The sequence below is a fragment of the Chaetomium tenue genome (genome assembly GCF_020726465.1).
Source record: "Chaetomium tenue strain MPI-SDFR-AT-0079 chromosome Unknown F5144scaffold_5, whole genome shotgun sequence".
NCBI lineage: Eukaryota > Fungi > Ascomycota > Sordariomycetes > Sordariales > Chaetomiaceae > Chaetomium > Chaetomium tenue.
The window spans coordinates 2,710,774-2,732,060 of NW_027117333.1; the positions used below are offsets into that span (position 1 = coordinate 2,710,774).

At 56.2% G+C, this 21,287-nt stretch overlaps 8 protein-coding genes across 8 annotated transcripts; 4 read left to right on the forward strand and 4 right to left on the reverse strand.

The window, feature by feature from the left end:
• Window positions 1-1,088: 1,088 nt before the first annotated feature.
• Window positions 1,089-3,355, reverse strand: F5144DRAFT_493738 (uncharacterized protein; the record flags this gene model as incomplete). Its single annotated transcript, XM_066785998.1, has 2 exons — window positions 1,089-2,288; window positions 2,339-3,355. The coding sequence occupies 2 exons, from the start codon at window positions 3,353-3,355 to the stop codon at window positions 1,089-1,091; spliced, it is 2,217 nt and encodes a 738-aa protein (XP_066641628.1).
• An 842-nt stretch (window positions 3,356-4,197) lies between these two features.
• F5144DRAFT_300308 (uncharacterized protein) lies at window positions 4,198-4,908 on the forward strand. Its single transcript, XM_066783880.1, has 2 exons — window positions 4,198-4,612; window positions 4,708-4,908. Exons 1-2 carry the CDS (start codon window positions 4,305-4,307, stop codon window positions 4,718-4,720), a joined length of 321 nt encoding a protein of 106 aa, XP_066641629.1. The 5' UTR covers window positions 4,198-4,304; the 3' UTR covers window positions 4,721-4,908.
• On the forward strand, window positions 4,804-5,911 carry F5144DRAFT_300252 (reactive mitochondrial oxygen species modulator 1-domain-containing protein). Its single transcript, XM_066783879.1, has 5 exons — window positions 4,804-4,940; window positions 5,084-5,110; window positions 5,188-5,217; window positions 5,278-5,368; window positions 5,432-5,911. The coding sequence occupies exons 1-5, from the start codon at window positions 4,886-4,888 to the stop codon at window positions 5,571-5,573; spliced, it is 345 nt and encodes a 114-aa protein (XP_066641630.1). The 5' UTR covers window positions 4,804-4,885; the 3' UTR covers window positions 5,574-5,911.
• Window positions 5,912-7,138: 1,227 nt separating this feature from the next.
• Window positions 7,139-9,731, forward strand: F5144DRAFT_300350 (multicopper oxidase-domain-containing protein). The gene is made up of 5 exons (XM_066783881.1): window positions 7,139-7,567; window positions 7,625-8,181; window positions 8,235-9,027; window positions 9,097-9,254; window positions 9,334-9,731. Exons 1-5 carry the CDS (start codon window positions 7,470-7,472, stop codon window positions 9,513-9,515), a joined length of 1,788 nt encoding a protein of 595 aa, XP_066641631.1. The 5' UTR covers window positions 7,139-7,469; the 3' UTR covers window positions 9,516-9,731.
• Window positions 9,732-9,888: 157 nt separating this feature from the next.
• On the reverse strand, window positions 9,889-11,757 carry F5144DRAFT_594308 (tetrapyrrole methylase; the record flags this gene model as incomplete). Its single annotated transcript, XM_066790564.1, has 2 exons — window positions 9,889-10,998; window positions 11,107-11,757. 2 exons carry the CDS (start codon window positions 11,755-11,757, stop codon window positions 9,889-9,891), a joined length of 1,761 nt encoding a protein of 586 aa, XP_066641632.1.
• A 1,131-nt stretch (window positions 11,758-12,888) lies between these two features.
• Window positions 12,889-14,288, reverse strand: F5144DRAFT_300379 (small GTPase superfamily). Its single transcript, XM_066783882.1, has 5 exons — window positions 14,054-14,288; window positions 13,906-13,956; window positions 13,801-13,850; window positions 13,647-13,736; window positions 12,889-13,587 (listed from the first exon to the last, which is right to left on the reverse strand). Exons 1-5 carry the CDS (start codon window positions 14,104-14,106, stop codon window positions 13,214-13,216), a joined length of 618 nt encoding a protein of 205 aa, XP_066641633.1. The 5' UTR covers window positions 14,107-14,288; the 3' UTR covers window positions 12,889-13,213.
• A 1,129-nt stretch (window positions 14,289-15,417) lies between these two features.
• On the reverse strand, window positions 15,418-16,773 carry F5144DRAFT_492884 (Pre-mRNA splicing factor-domain-containing protein; the record flags this gene model as incomplete). Its single annotated transcript, XM_066785945.1, has 1 exon — window positions 15,418-16,773. The coding sequence occupies one exon, from the start codon at window positions 16,771-16,773 to the stop codon at window positions 15,418-15,420; it is 1,356 nt and encodes a 451-aa protein (XP_066641634.1).
• Window positions 16,774-17,116: 343 nt separating this feature from the next.
• F5144DRAFT_300438 (PCI domain-containing protein) lies at window positions 17,117-19,227 on the forward strand. Its single transcript, XM_066783883.1, has 2 exons — window positions 17,117-17,717; window positions 17,770-19,227. Exons 1-2 carry the CDS (start codon window positions 17,460-17,462, stop codon window positions 19,006-19,008), a joined length of 1,497 nt encoding a protein of 498 aa, XP_066641635.1. The 5' UTR covers window positions 17,117-17,459; the 3' UTR covers window positions 19,009-19,227.
• The last annotated feature ends 2,060 nt before the right edge of the window (window positions 19,228-21,287 follow it).

Sequence of the window (21,287 nt, forward strand, 5' to 3'; positions counted from 1 at the left end):
CAGCTGAACTGACTGATATAAATGGAAAAGAAACAAAGGCGGTTTCCATTATTACAATGCCTCGGAGTGCGCTTGCCCAAAGAGCGGGTACACCGGGTATTGCTCGTTCCTACCTATCTCACCATTTGTCTAGGTACCCAGCTCCGCCTTCCAGTTGTAAGGTTATAGGGAGTTGCTTTCTGTCATCAAGGCGCGAGTCAAAATAACCCCGCCCCCGTTGTGGTGACTTGGAATGCCAGAAGCCGGAAGCATGAACATCCAAATTCGAGATCTTATCACCATCAAAACACCACGAGCCGCAGGAAGCACCATTCTATTCGTAAGCAGGGAAGAGGGTATTGATTGGGTCCCTGGTTGGTTATCAACGGACGAGAGTCAGAATACAAACGCCAAAATCCCATTGCCCTAAACAAGCCCAACCTGATGAGAGAACCCCAAACCGCTCAAGGCATGGCAACAAAAAAAAGTAAAAACGGAGAGAAATATACATATACGCCCGCTTTGCTTCATACTCGGCCAAAGGGGCCGGAACGAGTGACGCGATTGCAGTGGAGGAACGGAAGCCGATTCGAATATCAGGTCCGCCGTCTATCCACCAAGGGGAAAATGTTGAAAATGCTCGCCTTCGCTAAGAAGCGCAGAAAAGTGACAAAGGGAACCGGCAAGATAACGTGTGACGGTAGGTAGTAGTGGTCGCAACATAAGAGCAGGAAGATAAAACGGGAATGAAGGAAAGAAAAAAAAAAGAATAAGAAAAGAAACCATGTCCAGTCATCGTCTGTCCATCCCAAGTAAAGTATTACGCCTTCGGTTGGTGGCAGTTGTTAAGTTGTTGTTCTTTCGTCGTCATCATATCAAAAGCCATCGCCGCCGCCGCCGCCGCCGCTCATCATGCCCGTGTCCCGCGCCCGTTATGCCATGCAATACGAGAGAGTAGTATCCTAGGGGCAACCGCAAAGGAAACACCAACACGGACCAAAGGTCCATCCGTCCAACCTAGTGTCTTATGACGAGAGAGGTCTAAGTGGCATAACGTGCCCCTGTTGGGCAATGTGCAGTGCCCGCCACCCTTGTCGTTGGCCCATGAACTAGCGGTCCAGTCTCGACTGCGGCTGCCAGCCGTTGAGGTGGGCCATCAAGCCCATGCCGAAGACGACGACGGTAAGTATGGACACATACGGTAGTGCGTGGAGTAGCGGCCCGTCCTGCGACTGCTGGCCCTGGACCTTTAGGGTTCCCACGTTGGGCTTCATGGTACTTGCCCGGGAAGGCGTGGGTGCCGTATCGGAAGTTTCGTCTTCCGGAACCCCGCCGTTCTCCGCGGCTGGCGTCACCTTGGTGCTGCCGTTCGTCATAAAATCAGGCGTCTCCGTCGCGGTGTCTTGGCTTGGCGCACGCCGCCTGCCCTTGGACACCGACCTGGTTCTCCTTTCGGCCTCTCGCCTCTTCTCGTCTTCGTCACGCTGTCGTATTTGGAGCACCATCTCGGCGAGTGTCTTTCGGTCGGCGTCCCGCTCAGCCTCGGCCTTCTCCGCTCGCAATTTAAATGCCTCGAGTTGTTCCTTGAGGCTCGTCATTTCCATCGCCATCGAGTCAATCCGCGCCTGGAAGGCTGCGGTGAGTAGCTCGGCCTTGTCTGGTTGTTGGAGGGTGGTGGACCCATCATCATCATCAGGGCTGTCGGGAGCCTTGTCGGCTTCGGCAGCCTGAGTTTGTTCGCCGAGGGGTTCAAAAGCGCTGTCAAGCTCAGAATGGCCGTTGACTAACGGTGGCGCTTCGGTGGAACCGTTCATATTGGCGTGGCTTGTCTCTTCCATCTTCTGCATCATGTCCTCAGCGTGTAGCCGGGCCTCCCGCTCCTTGGTCAACATCTCTTCGAGATCCCGCACCCTCGCCGTGTTGCTGTCAAGCTCTTTCTTGGCGTTGTTTAGCGCTTCTGTGAGAAGAAGGATCTGGTTGAGGTTGTTGTCCTGCCGGATAGGGGACGTGCTTGCCAGCTTCGGTCGCTCTGTTATGCCCCGTTTCAGCGAGGGCGCGTCCGAAGCCCGGGCAGTGTCCGGTTTTTCTGGGAGCGGCTGGGACGGCGGGGGAGCAGGCGGCTCAGAAAACCGCGTTTTCCCGCCGTCAGACCGGAAGGAGATGTTGCCGTTGGGCAAATGCCCTTTTGAGGAATCTGGGGCTTCCGTTTTGTCGTTGTTTCTGACGTCTTCTTTTGATAAAAGGGCGCTGATGAATTGGCTTGTCCGGGCCAAATCCTGGTTTTGCAGTCGCGCGTTGCGCATCTCGGTCTGCGTTACGGTCAGTACCAGCGAGCCTAGTGGTATAGCAGGACACAAACATGAAGTTTCTTGACAATATGCTCTGTCGTTACAGGGTTCTGCCAGAGCTGGCGCTGTTGCGCTAATGTGTTCATCTGGCCTCCCATGTTCCCCGGCACTATGCGATTGTTGCCCGCGGTCCCGGGTTGGCCGCCGGTCCGGCCCCGGAACGGTGAGACACCCCCTATAGGCAACATCATGGCGCTGTTGGAGGACTCGAGATCCCCAAAATTCATGTCCAATACGTTGTTGGTCGGAGTAATAAAACCCGCATGCTCAACCTTGGCGGCCACTTTGTGATGTACCACCGTCTTTTGGTCTTCGCTGACTATGTCGATTCCAAGCTCGAGGTGGTCTTGTGTTTGTAGCTCGTGTGGGTCAGAGTCTCGGTTTTCGGGCGACAGACGAGTGCCGTTCACAAAGGTCCCGTTGGACGACTTGACATCCCGGATCCAGATCTTCCCGTTGGCGTCGGCCCATATTTCAGCGTGCTGCCTCGACAGTACCTTGCTGTCGAAGAAGCCGTTGATCGGGGTTGGCACCGTTTTCGCGTTGGTCTGGCGTCCTATTCGGAGGGTATCGGGATAGTAGGGAACCGAGATGGTCTTGCGTTCGAAGCTGCCGTTCAAAGAGAGCAGGTAGAGCACTGGCTGCCGCCCCGAGCCCATGCCCTCTGAGCCCGGGCGGCCGAGTCCGGTTTGGCCCCCGAGCGGGATCGGAGTTGACATGACAGATTGTTGCTGGCCCAGCGCGGACGTGCCATTGATCCCGTTCGTCAGCGGCGCACGGCCGGACGCAGCTCTGTGAAGATCGCCCGCCCCGTCCGGTTTCCCATTCGACCACGGGCCTTTTGGGGTCGGTCGCTTGCGGCTTGCAGGATTTGACCAGCCATCTGTGCTGCCCGCCCCTGGCATGGGGACGCCGTTCGGCTGCGAGGCGGGATTCGAAGTCACAGTCGATGTTGACGAATTCGATGATGTCGACGAAACGGACGACGACGAACTTGATCGTTGGAGGGGCTTACGCTGCATAAGCATGTTGACTCCTCGGACGTCATCCGACGACGGGTTCATCGAGTTGAGCGTCTGCGCCCCATTAATCCATCCTGGCCGGTTCAGATTCGCAAAGCTGGGAGGGTTTGCCACGGCAGTCATGGGGAAGGCGCAGGTGAAAATGGGAGAGGCACTGGGCGGCCGGGACGATGAAGATCGCTGTTCGCGAGGTCAAGCCGGTCCCCAGTGATGGCATGCGTGTCTCGTTTTCGATAGAGGTGTCGGGGCAAAGGCAATATTATTATTGCTCTTTTCGAGGTGGACCCCACTACTCGACCAAGTGGCAAGGAGAGTCGCGGGCGACTGTGTGGAGTTGTCCCAAAGATTAGTTCGCACTAACGTCGAGACAGGGCGGGCGCAACGAAAACTCGGTTGGCAATTGCCAGAAAGTAGCGCGCCGGATCGACCACGGGCTCGTGAAGTTGGAGGGAAATCGGTGACAAATGGTAGATGAATTGAGGGGAGCACGCACCGGGCAAAGATGCAGTGTCGCGGTCGTTTTCGGTGGTGGCAAGCACGGTCACAGGATGCGACGACACGGAGAATGTGAGGTTGACGAATTTTGATGGATGGCCCCTTAGCCCGGGGCCGTCGAGGCGCTTAGCGAGCGGACCAGAAGGTGGCCTGCGCGCCGTGCCCCTGCTCGAAGTCGGCCGCCGCCCACACGGAGTGGCCGTACCACTGTGAGACTGCCTGGCCCAGCCCACTCCCTGTGCTGCCTCATCCTTCTTTGACTCCTGATTTGCGGGCCAGACCATGAACCACACCAGATCTGTGACGGCATCAACCAACAGCGTCTCGCTTTCCTTTACAACAGCTATTTGCATGGCGATTCTGCGAATCTGCGATTCTTAAGAGGTAGTTAAATGTGAATCCACAATCTCTTGCCGCTATAAACGTTGACATTTCATATTTTCACCGTCTCATCTTTCCCATGCCATCCCATCTTTGGTCTCTCTCAATTTTGCCACGTGAGCTTTTAGCCTTCCGGGTACCTGAGCTCCTTAGTCAAGACGAACAAGAGCATGCAAAACGGTCGAGAGTGTGGCTCGTGCGCCTCGCTCCAGGCCAATGGTTGACAAAATTCAGCATCAAAGACAAAGGATCCGGGTCCGGTGATGGGGTAATTGAGCTCCATTTCGTTCAATATTTATTTCGCAATGATTTCAAGCATCTTGAGGTCAGGCCAGGGAATAATTCCCTAACTCACTATCTTTCGGATAGCCATAGTTCGTTAACCAGGTAAGTATTTATGTAATTACCGAGGAACTTGGGTCCACTCCAAACCAAACCCCGGAAAGTGTCCCTTGCGAGGGTCGGCTGATGGAGACCTGGAGGGGCTCCGTGTGATCCGTGCGTTTGAGGACCCTGCTTTGCCCGCGGCAACTGCTCGCTGTTGAAGCTGCATCGCATTGTCATCTTGATTTTTTGGTTCAAACAACCGACTACGCAACCTCGAGTGTTCCGCCAAAACATCACCCCCGCCGAATTCAACCCACGCAATTTGTAACCACAATGCCTCCTCCTCCTAGCCACCCCGGTGGTGTCGGGCCGTCGAACTTTGACAAGTGTATGTTTAACAGCTGGGAATAAAAGAGGAGAGGAACAATGGAACAATGGAACGAGGGGCCGAGGGGTTGAGGGGCCGAGTGGGCGAGGAGGCGAGAAGGGGGGAATGGTGTTGCTGCAAACAACAGCTAACTCGGGTCGCAGTCAAGATGGGTGCTATGATGGGCGGCAGTACGTGTTTCCCTCCTTGGTTCCATGGTTCCTCAACTGTGCTGCCCCAGAAGTAGCTGACTGAGAGCTCCACACAGCGGTTGGCACCATCATCGGCTTCATCTTTGGTGCGACCCTCCCCGCTAGCCGATTTTGAGACAGCCCAGCTGGTCTAACGCCGAGCTTAGGAACCGTCAACATTTTCAGATACGGCGCTGGCCCTAACGGTATCATGAGGACATTGGGCCAGTACATGTTGGGTTCCGGGGCGACATTCGGGTATGGCTGGTCCCTGCAGAATCAAGCAGGCCCTCGAGTGATGGTTCCTAACCTTTCTTCCAGCTTTTTCATGTCCATCGGGAGCGTGATTCGCTCTGACTCCTCGCCCATCATCCAAGAAGCTTATCTTCGCGCCCAGCGGCGACCCATCATCATGGCTTCACACGCCTTCCGTCCCTACCGATCTGCTCCGCGCAACAACTGATCGATCAACCGCCAGATCTTGGCCCATGCGGAGAGCACACGCCCGCGGCCGGATTATGAGCAGTTCAACCGAAGACGATGTAATTGATATGATGTACATATGGTTTGCCCACAGGGCGAAATGGGACGGCGTTTTGGGAGGGGCAGAAAATATCCAACTGCGGCATGTCGTGTTAATACATTCTTTGGCCCATCTCCTAGCCCCTTACAGCCGCCACTACCCGGACGTTCCTGACTGCGATGCAGCTTACGTGGAGCTGGGTTCTAGGTTCGGTCCTTGTCCATCAGGCCGCATCATATCCCACCCCTTAGCAGGCGCGCTCGCTGCTGAGAATCAGTCATAGCACTCTCCGGCCAGGGTCTCGCTTTTTAACCGCTCGACGCGGTGTTTCTATACTTTAAAATACGAAGACGTGGAACCCAGCTTGGCGGCTTCATCCCTGGAAAAAGAAATGTTTGGCGTGGTACAACAACGCCATGCTTCGGCCTATCTGGACATCCGTGAAGAAATCACCGAAAGCTGGGCGATCCTCCACTCATCGAAATTGGGTCTGAAACTGTCCCAGGTCCCAAGCATCGGACCAACAATGGACACCCTTCTAACGCCAATGGCATCAGCTTCCGGCGACGTCACCCGGAAATTGGCCGCTCAGGCGCTCGTGATATATCCATAGTAGATGAAGGAGCCTCTGGTGGCGTCGGCTTGTTGCAGATGGCAGACGCGCCAAGCAGGCCTCACTTCCGGCCTCAAACCAGGACTTACACCGAACGTGCGACCTTCAGCGGCAAGGACTGCATCCATTTCCAGGGGCTCCAGGTTACCCAAACATATACTCTGCTACTTTGACTGGAAGGCCGCGGTACCGGATGAGCCGGCAGAGCCGGTTCGAGGCCCATGTCCTAATAAGCAGTTTCCTCTCCGCCTCGTCATTCGCGTTCTCCTTCCCATTTTGGGTGGTGATACAGCATTCTGGGTAGCTGAAATAGCTTACCACCACAGGCGCGATTCAGGGGTTTCCCAGCTGCAGCCTCCCAACCAGACTGATCGTTGTACAGTCCTGCTGTCCCCTTTTCCAGAGAGCGAAGTATTCCTCTTCGATGGTGATGTATCTCAAGCCTGGCCTTCACCCCATCTTTCTGCACCGAGACCGGCCCCAGATCGGTTTTGGTTCTGTCCAACACTGCCGTTTCTCGCGGGGTTTCTTTTGTTTTCTTTACGAACGCCATCTCTATGACGATCGACCCGACGCTCAGGCCTCTCGGGGGGTCTTGTGGTTGAGCGGCTCTGCCATATGCATTCTTGGTCTCAGCAATACCAGAGCCACTCGCTACATCAGCGGATCGCCTCTGCGTAGACCGCCGATCCCCCGGACCCCAACGTTAGCCTACTGGTCCCGGGACACGCCGCCCAAATCTGACCCCTGAGCTTGGCGCTCCCAAGGAACCGCGCCTAGACGTGACGACCGACTGGACGATAACTACGGCCGCCTTCAACATACGCCGTCCGTATGTCTTGGACGCGTCTCTTCGTCGCGGTCGGTGTGGACAGAAAAGGAATATGCCAAAGAGGCTTGCACCAATATGGCAAGAACAGGGAGTCGATCGGCTCGGGGCAGCCCTGTTTGCTAACCATTGACTGTCAGCTCTGCAGTGTTCCGTTCACGACATGTGGCGTCTACAGGGGGCCATTCCATAACCATCACGAGCATGAATTCTCACCGAGCCCGCTCGCCCCTTTTCCCCCTAACTCTCCCGAGCGGCTTTTAAATATCCCACTGTATCACCCTAGCCCCGAGCGAGTCTTCCCCGTCGTGGGTAGTGGGATCACCGTTCATTTCTCCTCCGCTGGTTGTTGCGATTTCTGTTATATATCTCGTCTCTCACTTCTTTGCCCATCATGGGCTTACTTCGCGGCCTCATCGAGAGCGTCGTTGTCAACGCCCTTACGGTCCTTTATACAGCAACTGCTACTTTGACACAGGACAACACCAACGGGTGAGACGCACCCGCCCCGTTGCGTTGTACATCACCGGACATCTAATCAGGCACTAGACTTTCACTCCTGGGCACCCTATTTGCCCCTACATTACCACTCTTCCTGACAAACAATCCACTGCCCAACGGGTATCCTTGGGGAAACCTGACCGACTCGGGCAACAACCCATACACTGAATATCCCAAAACCGGAGTCGTCAGGCGCTACGAGCTCACTGTGAGCCGTGGGTTTGTTGCTCCGGATGGGTATCTACGGGATGTTCTTCTCGTCAACGGGGCTTTCCCTGGGCCCCTGATCGAGGCAAACTGGGGCGACACTATTATCGTGAACGTGCACAACAACATCACCGGTCCGGAAGATGGCACAGCGATCCACTGGCACGGCTTTCTGCAGCACGAAACACCCTGGGAAGACGGCGCCCCGGGCATCTCACAGTGCCCCATTCCGCCGCGGAAAAGCTATAGTTACGAGTTCATTGCTAGCCTATACGGCACGAGTTGGTACCACGCCCACTACTCTGCGCAATACACGGGCGGTATCCTTGGTCCCATTGTCGTTCACGGCCCTACCAAAGAGAAGTACGACGTCGACGTCGGCCCCATCTTGCTCAGTGGTGAGTTGTTACCCAAGGCTGCGCGGCGGGCATCAGGGGCTTACATTGTATAGATTGGTATCATAAGGAGTACTCCGATATCATTGAGGAAATGCTGGCTCCCAATGGCAGCCCCAAAGTGACCTCCGACAATAACCTGATCAACGGCAAGATGAACTTTGACTGCTCGACCGTAGCCCCGGGGGATAAGACACCATGCGCCAACAACGCCGGCATCTCCAAGTTCAAGTTCAAGACGGGCAAGACACACAAACTACGTCTAGTCAACTCCGGTGGCGACGGTGTCCAGCGCTTCTCCATCGACGAACACATGCTTACCGTCGTTGCCGAGGACTTCGTGCCAGTCAGGCCATACAATACCTCGGTAGTCACGCTGGGTGTTGGTCAGCGTGCAGACGTCCTCGTCACAGCCAACGTCGGCAAGGCCAACTCGGCTTTCTGGATGCGGTCTAATCTGACCACATGCGCACCAGCGCGGCAGCCCAACGCCGTAGCGGCGGTCTACTACGACCAGGCCGACACCTCCACGACGCCGTCTAGCAAGGCCTGGGACATCCCGAACGCGGACCTCTGCGCCAACGAGGACCTCCACATCACCGAACCGCTGTACCCGATCCCGCTGCCGGAGCCCACGCTCACGCAGAGCATGGACATCGAGCTCTATAAGAACGCGACCAACGTGACGCTGTGGAAGTTCAACGGCGTGTCGATGCGCACCGACTACAACAGCCCAGTCATCCTGCTCGCCAACGACGGCAACTTCACCTACCCGGCCCAGTGGAACGTCGTCAACTACCACAAGCACAGGTCCATCCGCATCATCGTCAACAACAAAGGCCCCGTTGCGTGCGTTTCCATACCCCAAGTCCTACCCATGCTTTGGTGAACGGAAGGCTAATTTAGTTTCACATGTAGTCATCCCATGCATCTCCACGGCCACAACTTCTTCATCCTGCACGAAGGGCCGGGCGACTGGGACGGCACCATCGTCCGCCCGTCGAACCCGCATCGAAGAGATGTCCATCTTGTGCGTGGCAACGGCCATCTCGTGATCCAGATCGACGGCGCGCCGGGTATGTTCCTCCTTCTCCTCTCCCCCCACCCCCCAGGTGTGTGAGTAAGTGTGGTAACGATGTACTGACAAAATGGCAGGCGTCTGGGCATTCCACTGCCACATCGCCTGGCACGCGTCCGGCGGCTTCCTCGCGTCGCTGATCATTGAGCCCGAGAAGGTCGAGCGCATGCATATCCCCCATGATGTGGAGAAGAACTGCCGGGCGTGGGATATGTGGTCCAAGTACAACGTTGTCGATCAGATTGACAGCGGGACATAACACCGGACGGGGTGATGGCGGGGAGACAGTGAGAAAAAGGGAAGTGGGGAGGGAAATGGGGATAGGTAATAATTATTGGCTTTGAAGATGTTTGGGGATGTCGAGGAGAGTGAGCATACTGGTAATTGAGATTGCGTTTGTTGGAGGGCTTAATGGGATATAAAAGACTGACTGTATAGACGAGCATAGCATTCCAATCAGGTAATTGCATCTCTCATTTCATCCTGTTGCCCAGCGCGTGTTTCTCGAAAACAACTCAGCCAGGAAATAGGGCACCCGCAAGAAATAAAGGCCTTCACGCGACCAAGTGTTTGTGACAATGGTTACCAGACAGATCTTCATATCCATGTATCTACCAAACAACCCTACCAATTTAAGCCATTCCTGCAATGCCAAACCCACCAGCCCCAAAACTGCCCTCTGAATCCAAATCTATCCCTTTGAACCCATCCTCCACGGTCCATGACCGGCCTTTCTCCGGTGTGTACAACGCCTCACATGCACGGCCAACAACAAGCAACCCAGGTGGCCTACTCCCCTCCTGCTCGATCGCCTCGACCACAAACCTCAGCGTTGTCCTGATGACCCGCTGATCTGGGCAACTCGCCCGCTCGATAACAGCACAGGGGGTGTTGAGCGGCCAGAGCGCCCTCTTGCGTTCTGGCCTTTCTGGTGACTCTGTCTGCCCCTCCTGGCCAGCTCCCTGCTCCTCCTCGGTATAATCAGTCAACTCAGCCACCAACCCGCCAATCCGGTGCAGCGCCATCAAGAACACCACCGTCCTGCTCTCCACAAACTCGGGCGGCTGCGGCGCCTTGCCCTTCTTGCCCGTGCCCGTGCACACCAGGACTTGATCCGCGACGTCCCGTTGTGTGGGCGGGATCCCGGCGAACAGCGGTGCGCTGAGGCTGCTGGTGATGCCGGGGAGGACCACCACGCGGTCGCCCAAGCCATGCTGGCGGAAGAAGGCAAGCTCCTCTCCGCCGCGGCCGTAGATGTACGGGTCGCCCTGCTTGAGACGCAGCACCGTCTTCCCCGCGCGCACCCCGTCGAGTGCCTGCTCGAGGAATTCCTCCTGTGCGCGGTCCGCGTTGCCGGGGAACTTGCGCGCGATAGACACGGGTGTGCGCCGCGGGATGAGATCCAGCACACCCGCCGGGACGAGCTTGTCGGCCAGGATGAGGTCGGCGGCGTGGATCGCCTTGTATGTCGCGCGGGTGAGCAGGTCCGGGTGGCCGGGCCCGCTGCCCGCGAGAATGACGCGCCCAACCGGCACCCTCGCACCATCCAGCCTCACCGGCCCATCCCCCGCCGCCCCCGGGCCGCCAGGGTACGACTTCAGAATCCCCTCCACATCCTCATCACTAACCTCGGCCAACCGCCGCAACGGCCAGTACTCACACATCTGCGTCAGCCACCGCATCCGTCTCGTCCTCGCAGCCTCGGCATCCCCCTCCAAAACCAGCTTATTCAACTCGGCCGGCTGATCCACCGAGTCATCACTCCCCTCATCCACCACCACCACCACCCCCTTTTCCCCCTCCCCACCCCCCACCAACCGACCCCCCAAAACTTCCCGCTGCTCACCAACCAACCGCCTCCTCAACCCCCCCAACCTCTCCACCGCCCCCCCCAACCCCACCGGCAACCCCGCCGCCACCTCCCTGCGAATCCGCCCCGCCAACTTACACCCGCGCCCGCTGGTCGTGACGCCGATCTGCAAGGGCCCGTCCACATGCACGCTCAGCAGGCTGAAGGAGCAGAGGGTGGGGGCGTCGACGGCGTTGAGGGGGATGCGGTTGCGGGTGCAGAGGGCGGCGATTTCGGAGGCGGTGACGGTTGGGGTTGTGGTTTGGGGGGAGGGGGTTGTGCTGGTGGGGTTGGGGGATGGGGGGGTGGTGATGAAGACGGCGTCGACGATGTGGTCGACTTCGGGGCGGCCGTGCGTGAAGAGGTCGGAGGGTTGGAAGGCGCGCGGGATGTGGGTGAGGGCGCCGGAGGTTATGAGGGTTGTTAGGCTGTAGTGGAGTTGTTGGGGTTGGGGCTGTCGGGATTGTTGTGGTTGCTCATCATTTGCTTCTGGGGAGGTTGGGATGGAAGATGGTAGAGGAGAGATGAGAATTGGTTTTGCGCCCGCTGCGATGGAAGAGGAAGCGCGTGCTGCGGCGAGAGGGTTCGAGCCGATGATGAGGTGGACATGGCCTGCGCAGTGCTGGGCAGTCAGGAGTGGTCGAGGTGGCATCGTGTGTGGTTGTGATGATGGAGACGACATTGTCTTTGTGAATGGTAGTTGTGGCGAAACTAGAGTTGATGATATATTACCCACGGGTCACCTCACCTTCTGAAGCGGATGAGGTGGAGAGGGAGTGAGTGCATGAACTTAAAGATGAAGGAGGGAACACATGAGACGAATGGCGCTGGTATGGGAAATTTGCATTTGAGAGATGATGAATAATCTATATACCTCTCACCCATGACTTCCCCAAAAGGCACAAGAACACGATATCCACATCTCCGCTGGTGACTCTTTTTTCCCGCGTGGTGGCATGTTCAAGATTATCAAAGCTCGAAGTTTCAACACGGAAGCAGGGGCATTTGGACCAACCAGAAGTTGCCATTTTCCACTTACACCAAATTCTTTCTCAGCACAGTTAGCGCCCGCTGACGCCATTTCACGGGGTCCGATTGCGGCTTATCAGCTAATCGCCACCCCACTCTGCCCCAAGGGAGATCTGAGGATCGGGATTCCGCGGGGTTAATTCGCAAGCCCGGAGATCCTCGACCAGATATGCCCGGGAACGAATGGTTAGCCAACAGCTTATCAAGATGTCTAGTATGCTGTGTTTTATGTTTCTCCGGGCTTAGGTTTCTCGGCGTACGGTCAGTTTTGTCTCTGGGTTGCATATACAGATCAATAAATGTCTCAGCTGCTCCTCGTGGGCATTGGATGTCACTTCAAGAAACAAGAAAGCACATGCATGCTTTTCCCATGTCAACGTCAACTCTCCCCAAAATACAAGACAAAATAGGAATCCGATTCCCGTCATGATTCTTGACTCCTGCTACTTCTGAATAGAGGACAGTAAAAGATAACAGAACGCCACCGCGACTATGTAAGTCGTCGAAATTAAAACTCTTTTACAACAAAACTAAGGACGCAAGCCGCCAACGGACCCTCCCCTTCCATTGCAGTCGCAGTCCGCAACCGCCCAGACGCTAGCCCCCCTTCCAATGGCCAACTGCCCGTCCCGTCGATTGCGCCTGATCAATAATCAACAGTCTCAAAATAACAGAACCACATTGGTACGGCTTCTTCCTCAAACATCCTGCAGCCGCATGGGCGGCGCAGAAAATCGCATCAACAGCAGACTCGTTTTCCGTGCCGAATTGGGGGCAAAGCTGTGATAGGGCCGCCACGAAGAAAAGTCGGTCAAAATATGTACAGCTCAGGACCGCGTAATGGTAGCCCAAATCGTCTCGTAAAGGTCACGAAGAAAAAACCTTGGAAAGGTGATATCAAAAGTGAATTCGGCGAAAAGTGATGCCGCGGGCCTGTGGTGCCCGGTATTGGTTGGTGACGCCGACGAGTTAGCCAGGCCTTGAAAGCAGGCTCCAGCCGCCGGCGGGTCCATGTCCGTATGGCGTCCGAAGGCGGTTCGGACGAGGGTATCGAAATCATCTGAACTTGCCCTCGGCGCCTACATGATGACGCACTTGGAATCATCGCGCTCCTTCCTCACTGAGAGAGCAACACGGGCAGCTTCCGTGAAGGCCTCGTTGACTCCCCGATTCCGCATGGCCGAGCACTCGAGGTACCGGAGCGCGTGGATGCGGCGGGCCACTTCGAGCCCTTGGTCGTAGCTGATCATCGGCTTCTTCTCCCGGGGGTTAGCTTCCTCGTTGGCGCCCTCTTCTTCGTCTGCCGCCTCGCGCAGGTCGCACTTGAGCGCTACCAGAACGAGCTTAACGCCTGGGCAGTTGTCGGCGATCTCGCCCACCCATTTGCTCTCGACGTTCTCGAGCGAGTCTTTGCTATCAACCGAGTAGCAGAGCATAATCAGGTCGGTATCGTCTGTGTCCTGTCAGTTTACATGCTAGAGTGGTGACCGGAAAGGGTATGGGAGGGCTCACCATATGACAAACTCCGTAACCTGTCGAACTCTTCTTGCCCGGCCGTATCCCATAGCGACAACTCAATATGAACACTGTCGACGAAGATATCTGTGTAAACGAGTGAGTCGGCCGCCAATCACACTGATAACTGGACCCGAAAGGTGGGACGCACCGTGAACATAGTTCTCAAATACTGTCGGTTCGTAGACGGTGGGGAAATAGCTGGGTGGTGTTAAGCAACGAACAATCTCGGGCTACGTCATCACATCGAACTCACCCTCGTGTGAAGACATTTAGCAATGAGGTTTTCCCGCACGCACCGTCGCCTCTGGACCAGGGCATGCCGTGTTAGCTCATTGTCTAGCGCACAAAGCATCCCCGCACTCCCCATCCCTAACACAGACCGATCGATCAGGGAAACTCACAGCAAGACAAGCTTGCGCTGAACCGTTTTGGAACCCCCGATACCACAAGGCATTGTTGCGAGTTATGCGAGATGTGAGGCTATAACGGTGTTCGGTGGTTGCTGTTGTGGCGATCAGGTGATGGTAATTAGGGAAGCGATTCTTGGTTCTGCTCGTTTCGAACTTGGGTGGATTTGGATTCGGATTGAATGCGTGAAGCGCGGGGCTCGTTCGGTGGAAGGTGGAAAAAAGATAGGTAAAGTCTTTAGCGAGCGAGGTTGTGACGAGGCGGCGTCAGGAACCGCAAGGCAATGACGGAGGGACCGATTGCGCAGGTAGTAATCGCAAGTCCAGCCTCAGATTCAACGTAAGCACGGTCCAGAACCGGGCGTGGGATTCAGATCCAGAAGGAGCAGGCGCCGAGCAAGTAAAAGGGCTTCAGGCTGCCGTAGAAAAAAAAAAAGGGAATGTGTGGCACAAGAATTCGCGATTCCTGTAAAATGGGCAAGTCAAACGAACGAGCGAAAGGACGAAAGGGAGAGAACCGAATCTGGCGAAATTGAAGCCGGAGATGAAGTCAGCAAGGTTAGAGCGCGCCAGTGACGCTGGGACTGGCATCGGACAGGGGTCCACAGGCCCGACTCTGGCCAGCCGAGTGTCGCCTGCAAGGATTGGTGGCTTTTTGGGGCTGGGATAGGCTCACAGCCGCTCAAGAAGAAATGGGGAAGTGACAGTGGGGCGTTTCTGCAAGTCAAGGGAGACGGCCCACCACCATCTTCTGCATCCTGCGTATCGGTAATACAGCAGCAGAACCACGACTTTGTTTCTTTCGTACGAAGGCCATCTAGCTAAGGGATCTCATATTTTCTCAGATCAGGGGCGGAAGGGCCTGTCATACAATGGCATTGGAGCAAATTCATGTTATAGTATTTGTATAGGCTTCCGTCGGCTATTAATTACGTATGTGTTTTGGGTAAACTATGTATGTATCTAGTTTCAATAAAGACACCTTGACACCACTTCACGGAGCCAAGACCATGTTGGTAGTGCGCAACCGAATGCGACACTCTCCTCCAACCCACCTCCAAGTTTTCGATTCAAGATCGAGCTCAATGTTGATCTGCACTGCACAACCAGTGATCAGGTTTCCCAGCGTTCCGGATTCAGGGCTAGGGCGTGTCGAAATGGCAGGATACGGCGATACGTTCTCACTCCCGTTTTTTTACGGCAGAAACCATGTTACACCCGGGGATAAGGTTCCGTAATACGTACGTACAGGTTCTGTGATCGAGAAACCCGAAACCCAAGCCAAGTTGGCATCCGCGCCACAGCTCGTATCCGTCGAGATGAGACCATCCGTCTTATCTCAAGCCCCCGTCCCAGCCCTACCGCCTGCCCACGCGATCTGCCACCTTCAGCTCAGTCGCCCTGCTATGGAGCTGGTTCATGAAACCCGCGTCGCCGCCAAACCGCTTGTTCCGCTGCCGCGCTTGGTCGTCCTTCTCTTGCGCTGTCCGCTCTTGTTCCGCCAAGAGGGCTAACCGATGCTCGCGGTCCTTGTCGAGGTCTGTGGCGGCTTCCTGCATGGCCGCGAGTTTGCGCGCACGCTCCTCCTCGGCCGCCTTGTCGTTGTTCGGATCGCGGGTCTGCGGAGGACGGTCGCCTTGTCTTGGTGGAGCGCGGTCGCGACGGTGGTCGTGGTTCCGGCGCGAGCTGTGAGAGCTGCCGTTGCGGAATCCGTCGGCGTCTTCGTTGCGTTTTCGTGGTGATCTAGGTCGCTCTGACGATTGGCCTCTTCTTCTTCGATCGTCGCCAGCTGGGGAATACTCCCTCCGGCGCGGTGCTGGGGACGGCGATCGGGATTCTGCCCGAGATCGACCATCCCTATGCCCATCTTCCCGGCTCCTACTCCGCCTATCCCTCCTATCCCGGCTGCTTCTCCGATCCCGATCCCGATCACCACGCCTGTCTCGTCTTTCTCTCCTATCCCGCGAGTCCACGGATACCGACCTGTCCCGCCTCCGATCGCGCGAGTCTCTCCTCCTCCTCTTGCGGTCCTCTTCCCCTGAACCGTATCCCCTCGGGCTCCGTGACCGGTCCCTCGAGTCGGACCTACGCCGGCGAGAATGCCTCTCTCCGTCTCGGTCATCATGGCGGCGCGATCGGTGTGAGTGGCGGTGCTTGTGCCGTCTCTCCTCTTTGCGCTTGGCCTTATCCTGTGAGTCGTCGATGCCCATCGATGCCAGTAGTTGCCGCCTCCGGATCGGGTCGTTCATCATTGCCTCGTACGCCTGCTGCTCTTGCCGCTTGATCGCGAGTAAGGGATCCTCCCTAATCTTCGTCGCAACATCCCGGGGATTGGCGAGGGCGCCGATCGGCGCCGCTTCGAGGGCATCCTGGCTCGGCTGCTTCTGCAACTTCTTGATGTCGTTGTCCTGAAGGAGCTTTTCGATTCGCCGTTTGCCGAGCAGGTAGGATTCGTTCTCAGCCGCGTCGCCCGCTTGGCCGTCGGTAGGGCCAGAGTACATCCATTCCACCCGCTGCAGCCTTGGCTTCCCGCCCGCGGCTTCGAGCGCCTTCTGAATTTCCTCCTTCTTCCGCTCCTCCTCAATTTCCTGAAGACGCTGCTGTAGCTTCTTGCGTTCGGCGATTGCTTCGGCCTCGGCCTTGTGTGTTGCCGCGACATTCCCCGATCGTTGGGGATGCCAACTCTTCTTCATGTTCAAATCGCCGGAACCCATCTTGGCGGTGTTGGTGCTGCCGGTGCAGCGCGAGTTTCAGATGGGGTATTCGAGCAGCAAGTATGCTGATCGCCTTGTCGGCGCGTATGGACTTGGGGTGTGTTTGTGTGCGCTCCGGTTTTGTTTTTGTTGTGTTGGTTTGTTGATGCGCGAGAGTCCATTGCGTCTGCGACGGGAGTGGCGACCGGGACCTTGATGACCAAATTTTGGGTGGCTAGGCTGCAGGGGTCGGTCATTGTTCCACTAACAACCTGTTTACTACCTAACCGCTTATACGAGCATTTGGGATGGTCTGCGAGGGTCGATTTGGACGCCAATTAAACAACCTGACCGTGGAAAAAGACTATAGCCATTATTTATGCGATCCTTATCTGGCCTACTTACTGCCTTGTTTATGAACAATTTTACAGCTCTACCACAGCAAATAGAAGCGTTTAACTCATAAATGCATATATCGGGTAATATTCCCCATCTCTTTATTAGCATGAGAGCTGCAGCTAGTTGATCGATAAGAACCACCCCACAGCTCCGGGCACCTTGGCTCTCAGCCTTATCACTGTGTGCCTGCCTGGATACCCCTCCGCGACTTCAACAAACAAATCACAAGCAGCATCTGCAACTTGCGATATCACCCATTTTTCTCAAGACGCACGCCGCCGCAAAGTTCATAGCTTGTCCTAGCGATCATGTCTGACGACGACTTTATGCAAGCCTCCGATGAGGAGTACGACTTTGAATACGAAGACGAAGAGGAAGAGGATAACGGTGACGTCGACATCGAGAACAAGTACTACAATGCGAAGCAGACAAAAACCTCCGACCCGGAAGATGCTGTAGAAGAATTTTTAGGCATACCGGCATTGGAACCGGAAAAGGGCGAATGGGGTTTCAAGGCCCTCAAACAAGCCATCAAACTTGAGTTCAAGTTGCAGCGGTACGAGAAGGTCGGTAGACACGGGAAAGCCGAATTCCAACCTGAGATCTAACCAGTTGCAGGCTACCGAGCACTACAAGGAGCTCCTCACCTACGTAAAGGCTGCCGTAACCAGGAACTACTCAGAAAAGTCGATCGACAACATGCTCAACTTCATCGAAAAGGGCGCCGACAACCCGGCAGCAGTGCAATGCATCGAGCAGTTCTATTCACTCACCCTACAATGTTTCCAGAGCACCAACAATGAGCGTCTCTGGCTCAAGACCAACATCAAACTAGCCAAACTTCTACTAGACCGCAAAGACTACCATGCCGTGGGGCGGAAGCTCAGGGAGCTCCACAAAGTATGCAAGAGGCAGGACGGCACCGACGACCCCAGCAAGGGGACCTATTCGCTCGAAATATACGCTCTCGAGATCCAGATGTACTCCGAGACGCGAAACAACAACCAGCTAAAGGCTTTATACCAAAAAGCGCTGAAAGTGCGTTCCGCAGTACCGCACCCCAAGATCCAGGGTGTCATCCGCGAGTGCGGCGGCAAGATGCACATGAGCGAGGAGAACTGGAACTCAGCCCAGATCGACTTCTTCGAGTCCTTCCGGAACTACGACGAAGCCGGCGACCTCCGGCGGATCCAGGTGCTCAAGTACCTGCTCCTCGTCACCATGCTCATGAAGTCGGACATCAACCCATTCGACAGCCAGGAGACGAAACCCTACAAAAACGACCCGCGCATCGCGGCCATGACGGAACTCGTCGACGCGTACCAGCGCGACGACATCTACAAATACGAGGAGGTGCTACGCAAAAACACAGACCTGCTCGCCGACCCCTTCATCGCCGAGAACATCGACGAGGTGACACGGAACATGCGCACCAAGGGCGTGCTCAAGCTCATCGCGCCCTACACCCGCATGCGCCTCTCCTGGATCGCCGACCGCCTGCGCATCAGCGAGCCCGAGGCCCAGGACATCGTCAGCTACCTGATCGTGGACGGCCGCGTGCAGGGCCGCATCGACGAGCACGCCGGCACCGTCCAGATCGAATCGAAGGGGGATGCGGAGCGCGCCAAGGCGATCGAGGCCATGACGCTGGCCGTCGGGGAACTGTACGCGGCCATCTTTAGTGACGCGGATGGTTTCCGCATGGTTGGGGACATGTCTGGCGCTGGGCTTGGTGACCCGATGGGTGAGTTTGGTGGTTCGTTTGGATACCCCGACAGGGATAGGGGCCGCGGTGGGAAGGGCACACGGGGCCTGCGCCGGCCTGGCATGAAGGCCGTAGGGATGGGAATGCCCTGAGAGGCGGGCTCGGGGTTGGAGCATGCAACCAGCTGGGTTAGCTGGTTATGGACGAGTATCACGAGCATTTACATGGACACGGGTATGCTGAATGACAAGGCAACAGGATTACAAAACGCGGGCAAGACGGCGCTGGGGTAGACCAGAACAATGGGTTCCTAGCTAGATCAACTACATGCCCTGGAGAATGAGAAGGCGCCGGTGGCTATAAAGACCGCACCCAAGACAGATGTGTCTGGATTACGAGAACACATACAACACAAATGGGCTCCGGCAGTGCTAACTTCGATGTCTGGGTACGACTTCCTACGACAAACAAGGCGTTCGTCTTCAACGACTCGTTTCTATTCACGCCCACCAATCAATGACTTAATATTCCCAACCCATCTTCCACACTGCACCTAAACGAACGGGACCAATTCCCCCGTCGGCGGATTTCACTTGGTCAACATCTCCTCAGTCCACTCTATAGGCGAGCCGTTTTGGACACGTGTAGATACCCGACGCACTGTTGTGGAGTATAGAATATGTTCGCTTGGAGTCGAACGTCGTGCCAGCAACACCCTGTAGCTGCCCGTTCCAACCCACTTTGCGTACTCCGGTACGAATAGTCTTGTTGTTCTTGCTGCTGCTGCTGCTTCTGCTGCAGGGAGGCTGGAGGCAAATCCCTCAATGAAACGTCGCTGAACGGAATGCCCCGCGCCCTGCCGCTGTCGTAACTGAATAAGTGGTCCCGCCGAACGTAACGGCCAGGGGTGTGTTTGGGCAATGTTCATTGATGATCGATCTACGCTCTCCACTCTACCCGTCCTTGCTTGAACGTCTGGCTGTTTGCAGTGGTGGTCATCGATATCTCCGGCGGTCCAGGCACTTAATGAGCCTACGCAATATGTACATACAACGGAAGAAAACCCGGGAGGGGGCGGTGAGCCTGTCTCGGTTGCGGCCTCGAACCACGCCAGGGCAAACCGATTATGCACATCCCGGCCGAGGTAGCATGGCAGATACGACTCCACAGAAAAACACTCTACCATAATAGTTTGATCAACATTGACGGAAACAAAACTTTTGAGCCCACACACCGATCGCTCGTGAGTTCGAGAGCTGGCGAGAGGGGAGCACGCTACCAAATCAGAACCGGTGCTTTCTCAAACTTGTGAGACACGGAGCACAGGATCAGTGGCGCCGGCTGGGCCGAGACGGGAACACGCAGCTGCCGTGACTAAACAGGCCGTGGCTGCAGCTGGCTTTCGGGACGCCGTCGGCAGCGCACATGGGATGCGAAGACACAAATGATGGGACTCTTGCCACCCTTGTCACGCAAAGAACGGCATGGGCACCCAGCTGAAGGAGGCGGCAACGCGCAGATCGGGTTCTCTTGACCGGTGGGTGGAGAGGGAATTAATGCCGTCGAGATGGGTATGAGAGACCGAGCTCGCGATCCGGTCGTCACGGAGGAGCCTGATGCTGGAATCCTGCTCGGTCCGGACATGGGCATAAGCCGTTCGGTTCCCTCCCTCTTTGGATGGCGTTGCGGCACTGGTTGCAGCGAGGGCGGCCTGGTGTCCTATTCGGAGCAGCCATCCCACGCCGTCTTGCAGGGAAAGCTCGTAATGGTTCACGTATTGGCCCGACCAGTTCCAATTTGCCTGCCGGGTAATGGTGACTAGGTAGTTAACTCGTTGCTCCGCGGATGGAACATCAATGTTTGCTTCAATAAGGCCCCCCCGCTTATACAACATCAACCCCATCGAGGTTAACAGGTGGTGGTAGAAGATCGGTTACGCTGTTTCAGGTTATTTCTCTGTTGTCTCTGACACGCAAACGAAGATCTGGACCTTTGTGAGCAAACGGGAATTACGAGATCAGCCAACAGAACGAGAACATAGAGATCGGGGCCGTCCCCGGAACCGGGTCCGCGTACTGGGGACTCCCCTCAATGCCGGGCCAGCTCTCTCCTCATTGATGTTTGCCAAGAACGCATAATGTCAGGCAAGGACGTTTGGAAGGATACCTACCGACGGACCCGGTATACTGATGTGATGATCGTCTCAGAGAAGATGCACGGTAGTTACCGCGATAAGGTGCTGGGGTGGTTTGTGACGACACGGGAAGCCAAAGGGGCCCCGGAAGCGAGAGTCCTGCATATCGTGGGCAGCTGCCCGCAGCACGATGACGGGTTGGGGTGTGCGGGGACGGGTAAACTACTGAGCTTGGGCGGGAAAACCAATGGTGTTTTCCCCCACCAGCGATCGGAGGGGAGGGTAGGACGAGATGAG

What these genes read in the sequence shown, in the direction of transcription:
- F5144DRAFT_300308 (XM_066783880.1), top strand. Translation starts at nt 4,305, where the DNA reads ATGCCATCCCATCTTTGGTCTCTCTCAATTTTGCCACGTGAGCTTTTA.
- F5144DRAFT_300252 (XM_066783879.1), top strand. Translation starts at nt 4,886, where the DNA reads ATGCCTCCTCCTCCTAGCCACCCCGGTGGTGTCGGGCCGTCGAACTTT. An exon ending in GGGTGCTATGATGGGCGGCA is followed by an intron (nt 5,111 to 5,187) that starts GTACGTGTTTCC and finishes AGCTCCACACAG; the next exon opens with CGGTTGGCACCATCATCGGC. An exon ending in CATCATCGGCTTCATCTTTG is followed by an intron (nt 5,218 to 5,277) that starts GTGCGACCCTCC and finishes CGCCGAGCTTAG; the next exon opens with GAACCGTCAACATTTTCAGA.
- F5144DRAFT_300350 (XM_066783881.1), top strand. Translation starts at nt 7,470, where the DNA reads ATGGGCTTACTTCGCGGCCTCATCGAGAGCGTCGTTGTCAACGCCCTT. An exon ending in ACACAGGACAACACCAACGG is followed by an intron (nt 7,568 to 7,624) that starts GTGAGACGCACC and finishes ATCAGGCACTAG; the next exon opens with ACTTTCACTCCTGGGCACCC. An exon ending in CCAGATCGACGGCGCGCCGG is followed by an intron (nt 9,255 to 9,333) that starts GTATGTTCCTCC and finishes ACAAAATGGCAG; the next exon opens with GCGTCTGGGCATTCCACTGC.
- F5144DRAFT_300379 (XM_066783882.1), bottom strand. Translation starts at nt 14,106, where the DNA reads ATGCCTTGTGGTATCGGGGGTTCCAAAACGGTTCAGCGCAAGCTTGTC. An exon ending in CAGCGCAAGCTTGTCTTGCT is followed by an intron (nt 13,957 to 14,053) that starts GTGAGTTTCCCT and finishes GCCCTGGTCCAG; the next exon opens with AGGCGACGGTGCGTGCGGGA. An exon ending in CTAAATGTCTTCACACGAGG is followed by an intron (nt 13,851 to 13,905) that starts GTGAGTTCGATG and finishes AACACCACCCAG; the next exon opens with CTATTTCCCCACCGTCTACG.
- F5144DRAFT_300438 (XM_066783883.1), top strand. Translation starts at nt 17,460, where the DNA reads ATGTCTGACGACGACTTTATGCAAGCCTCCGATGAGGAGTACGACTTT. An exon ending in AGTTGCAGCGGTACGAGAAG is followed by an intron (nt 17,718 to 17,769) that starts GTCGGTAGACAC and finishes AACCAGTTGCAG; the next exon opens with GCTACCGAGCACTACAAGGA.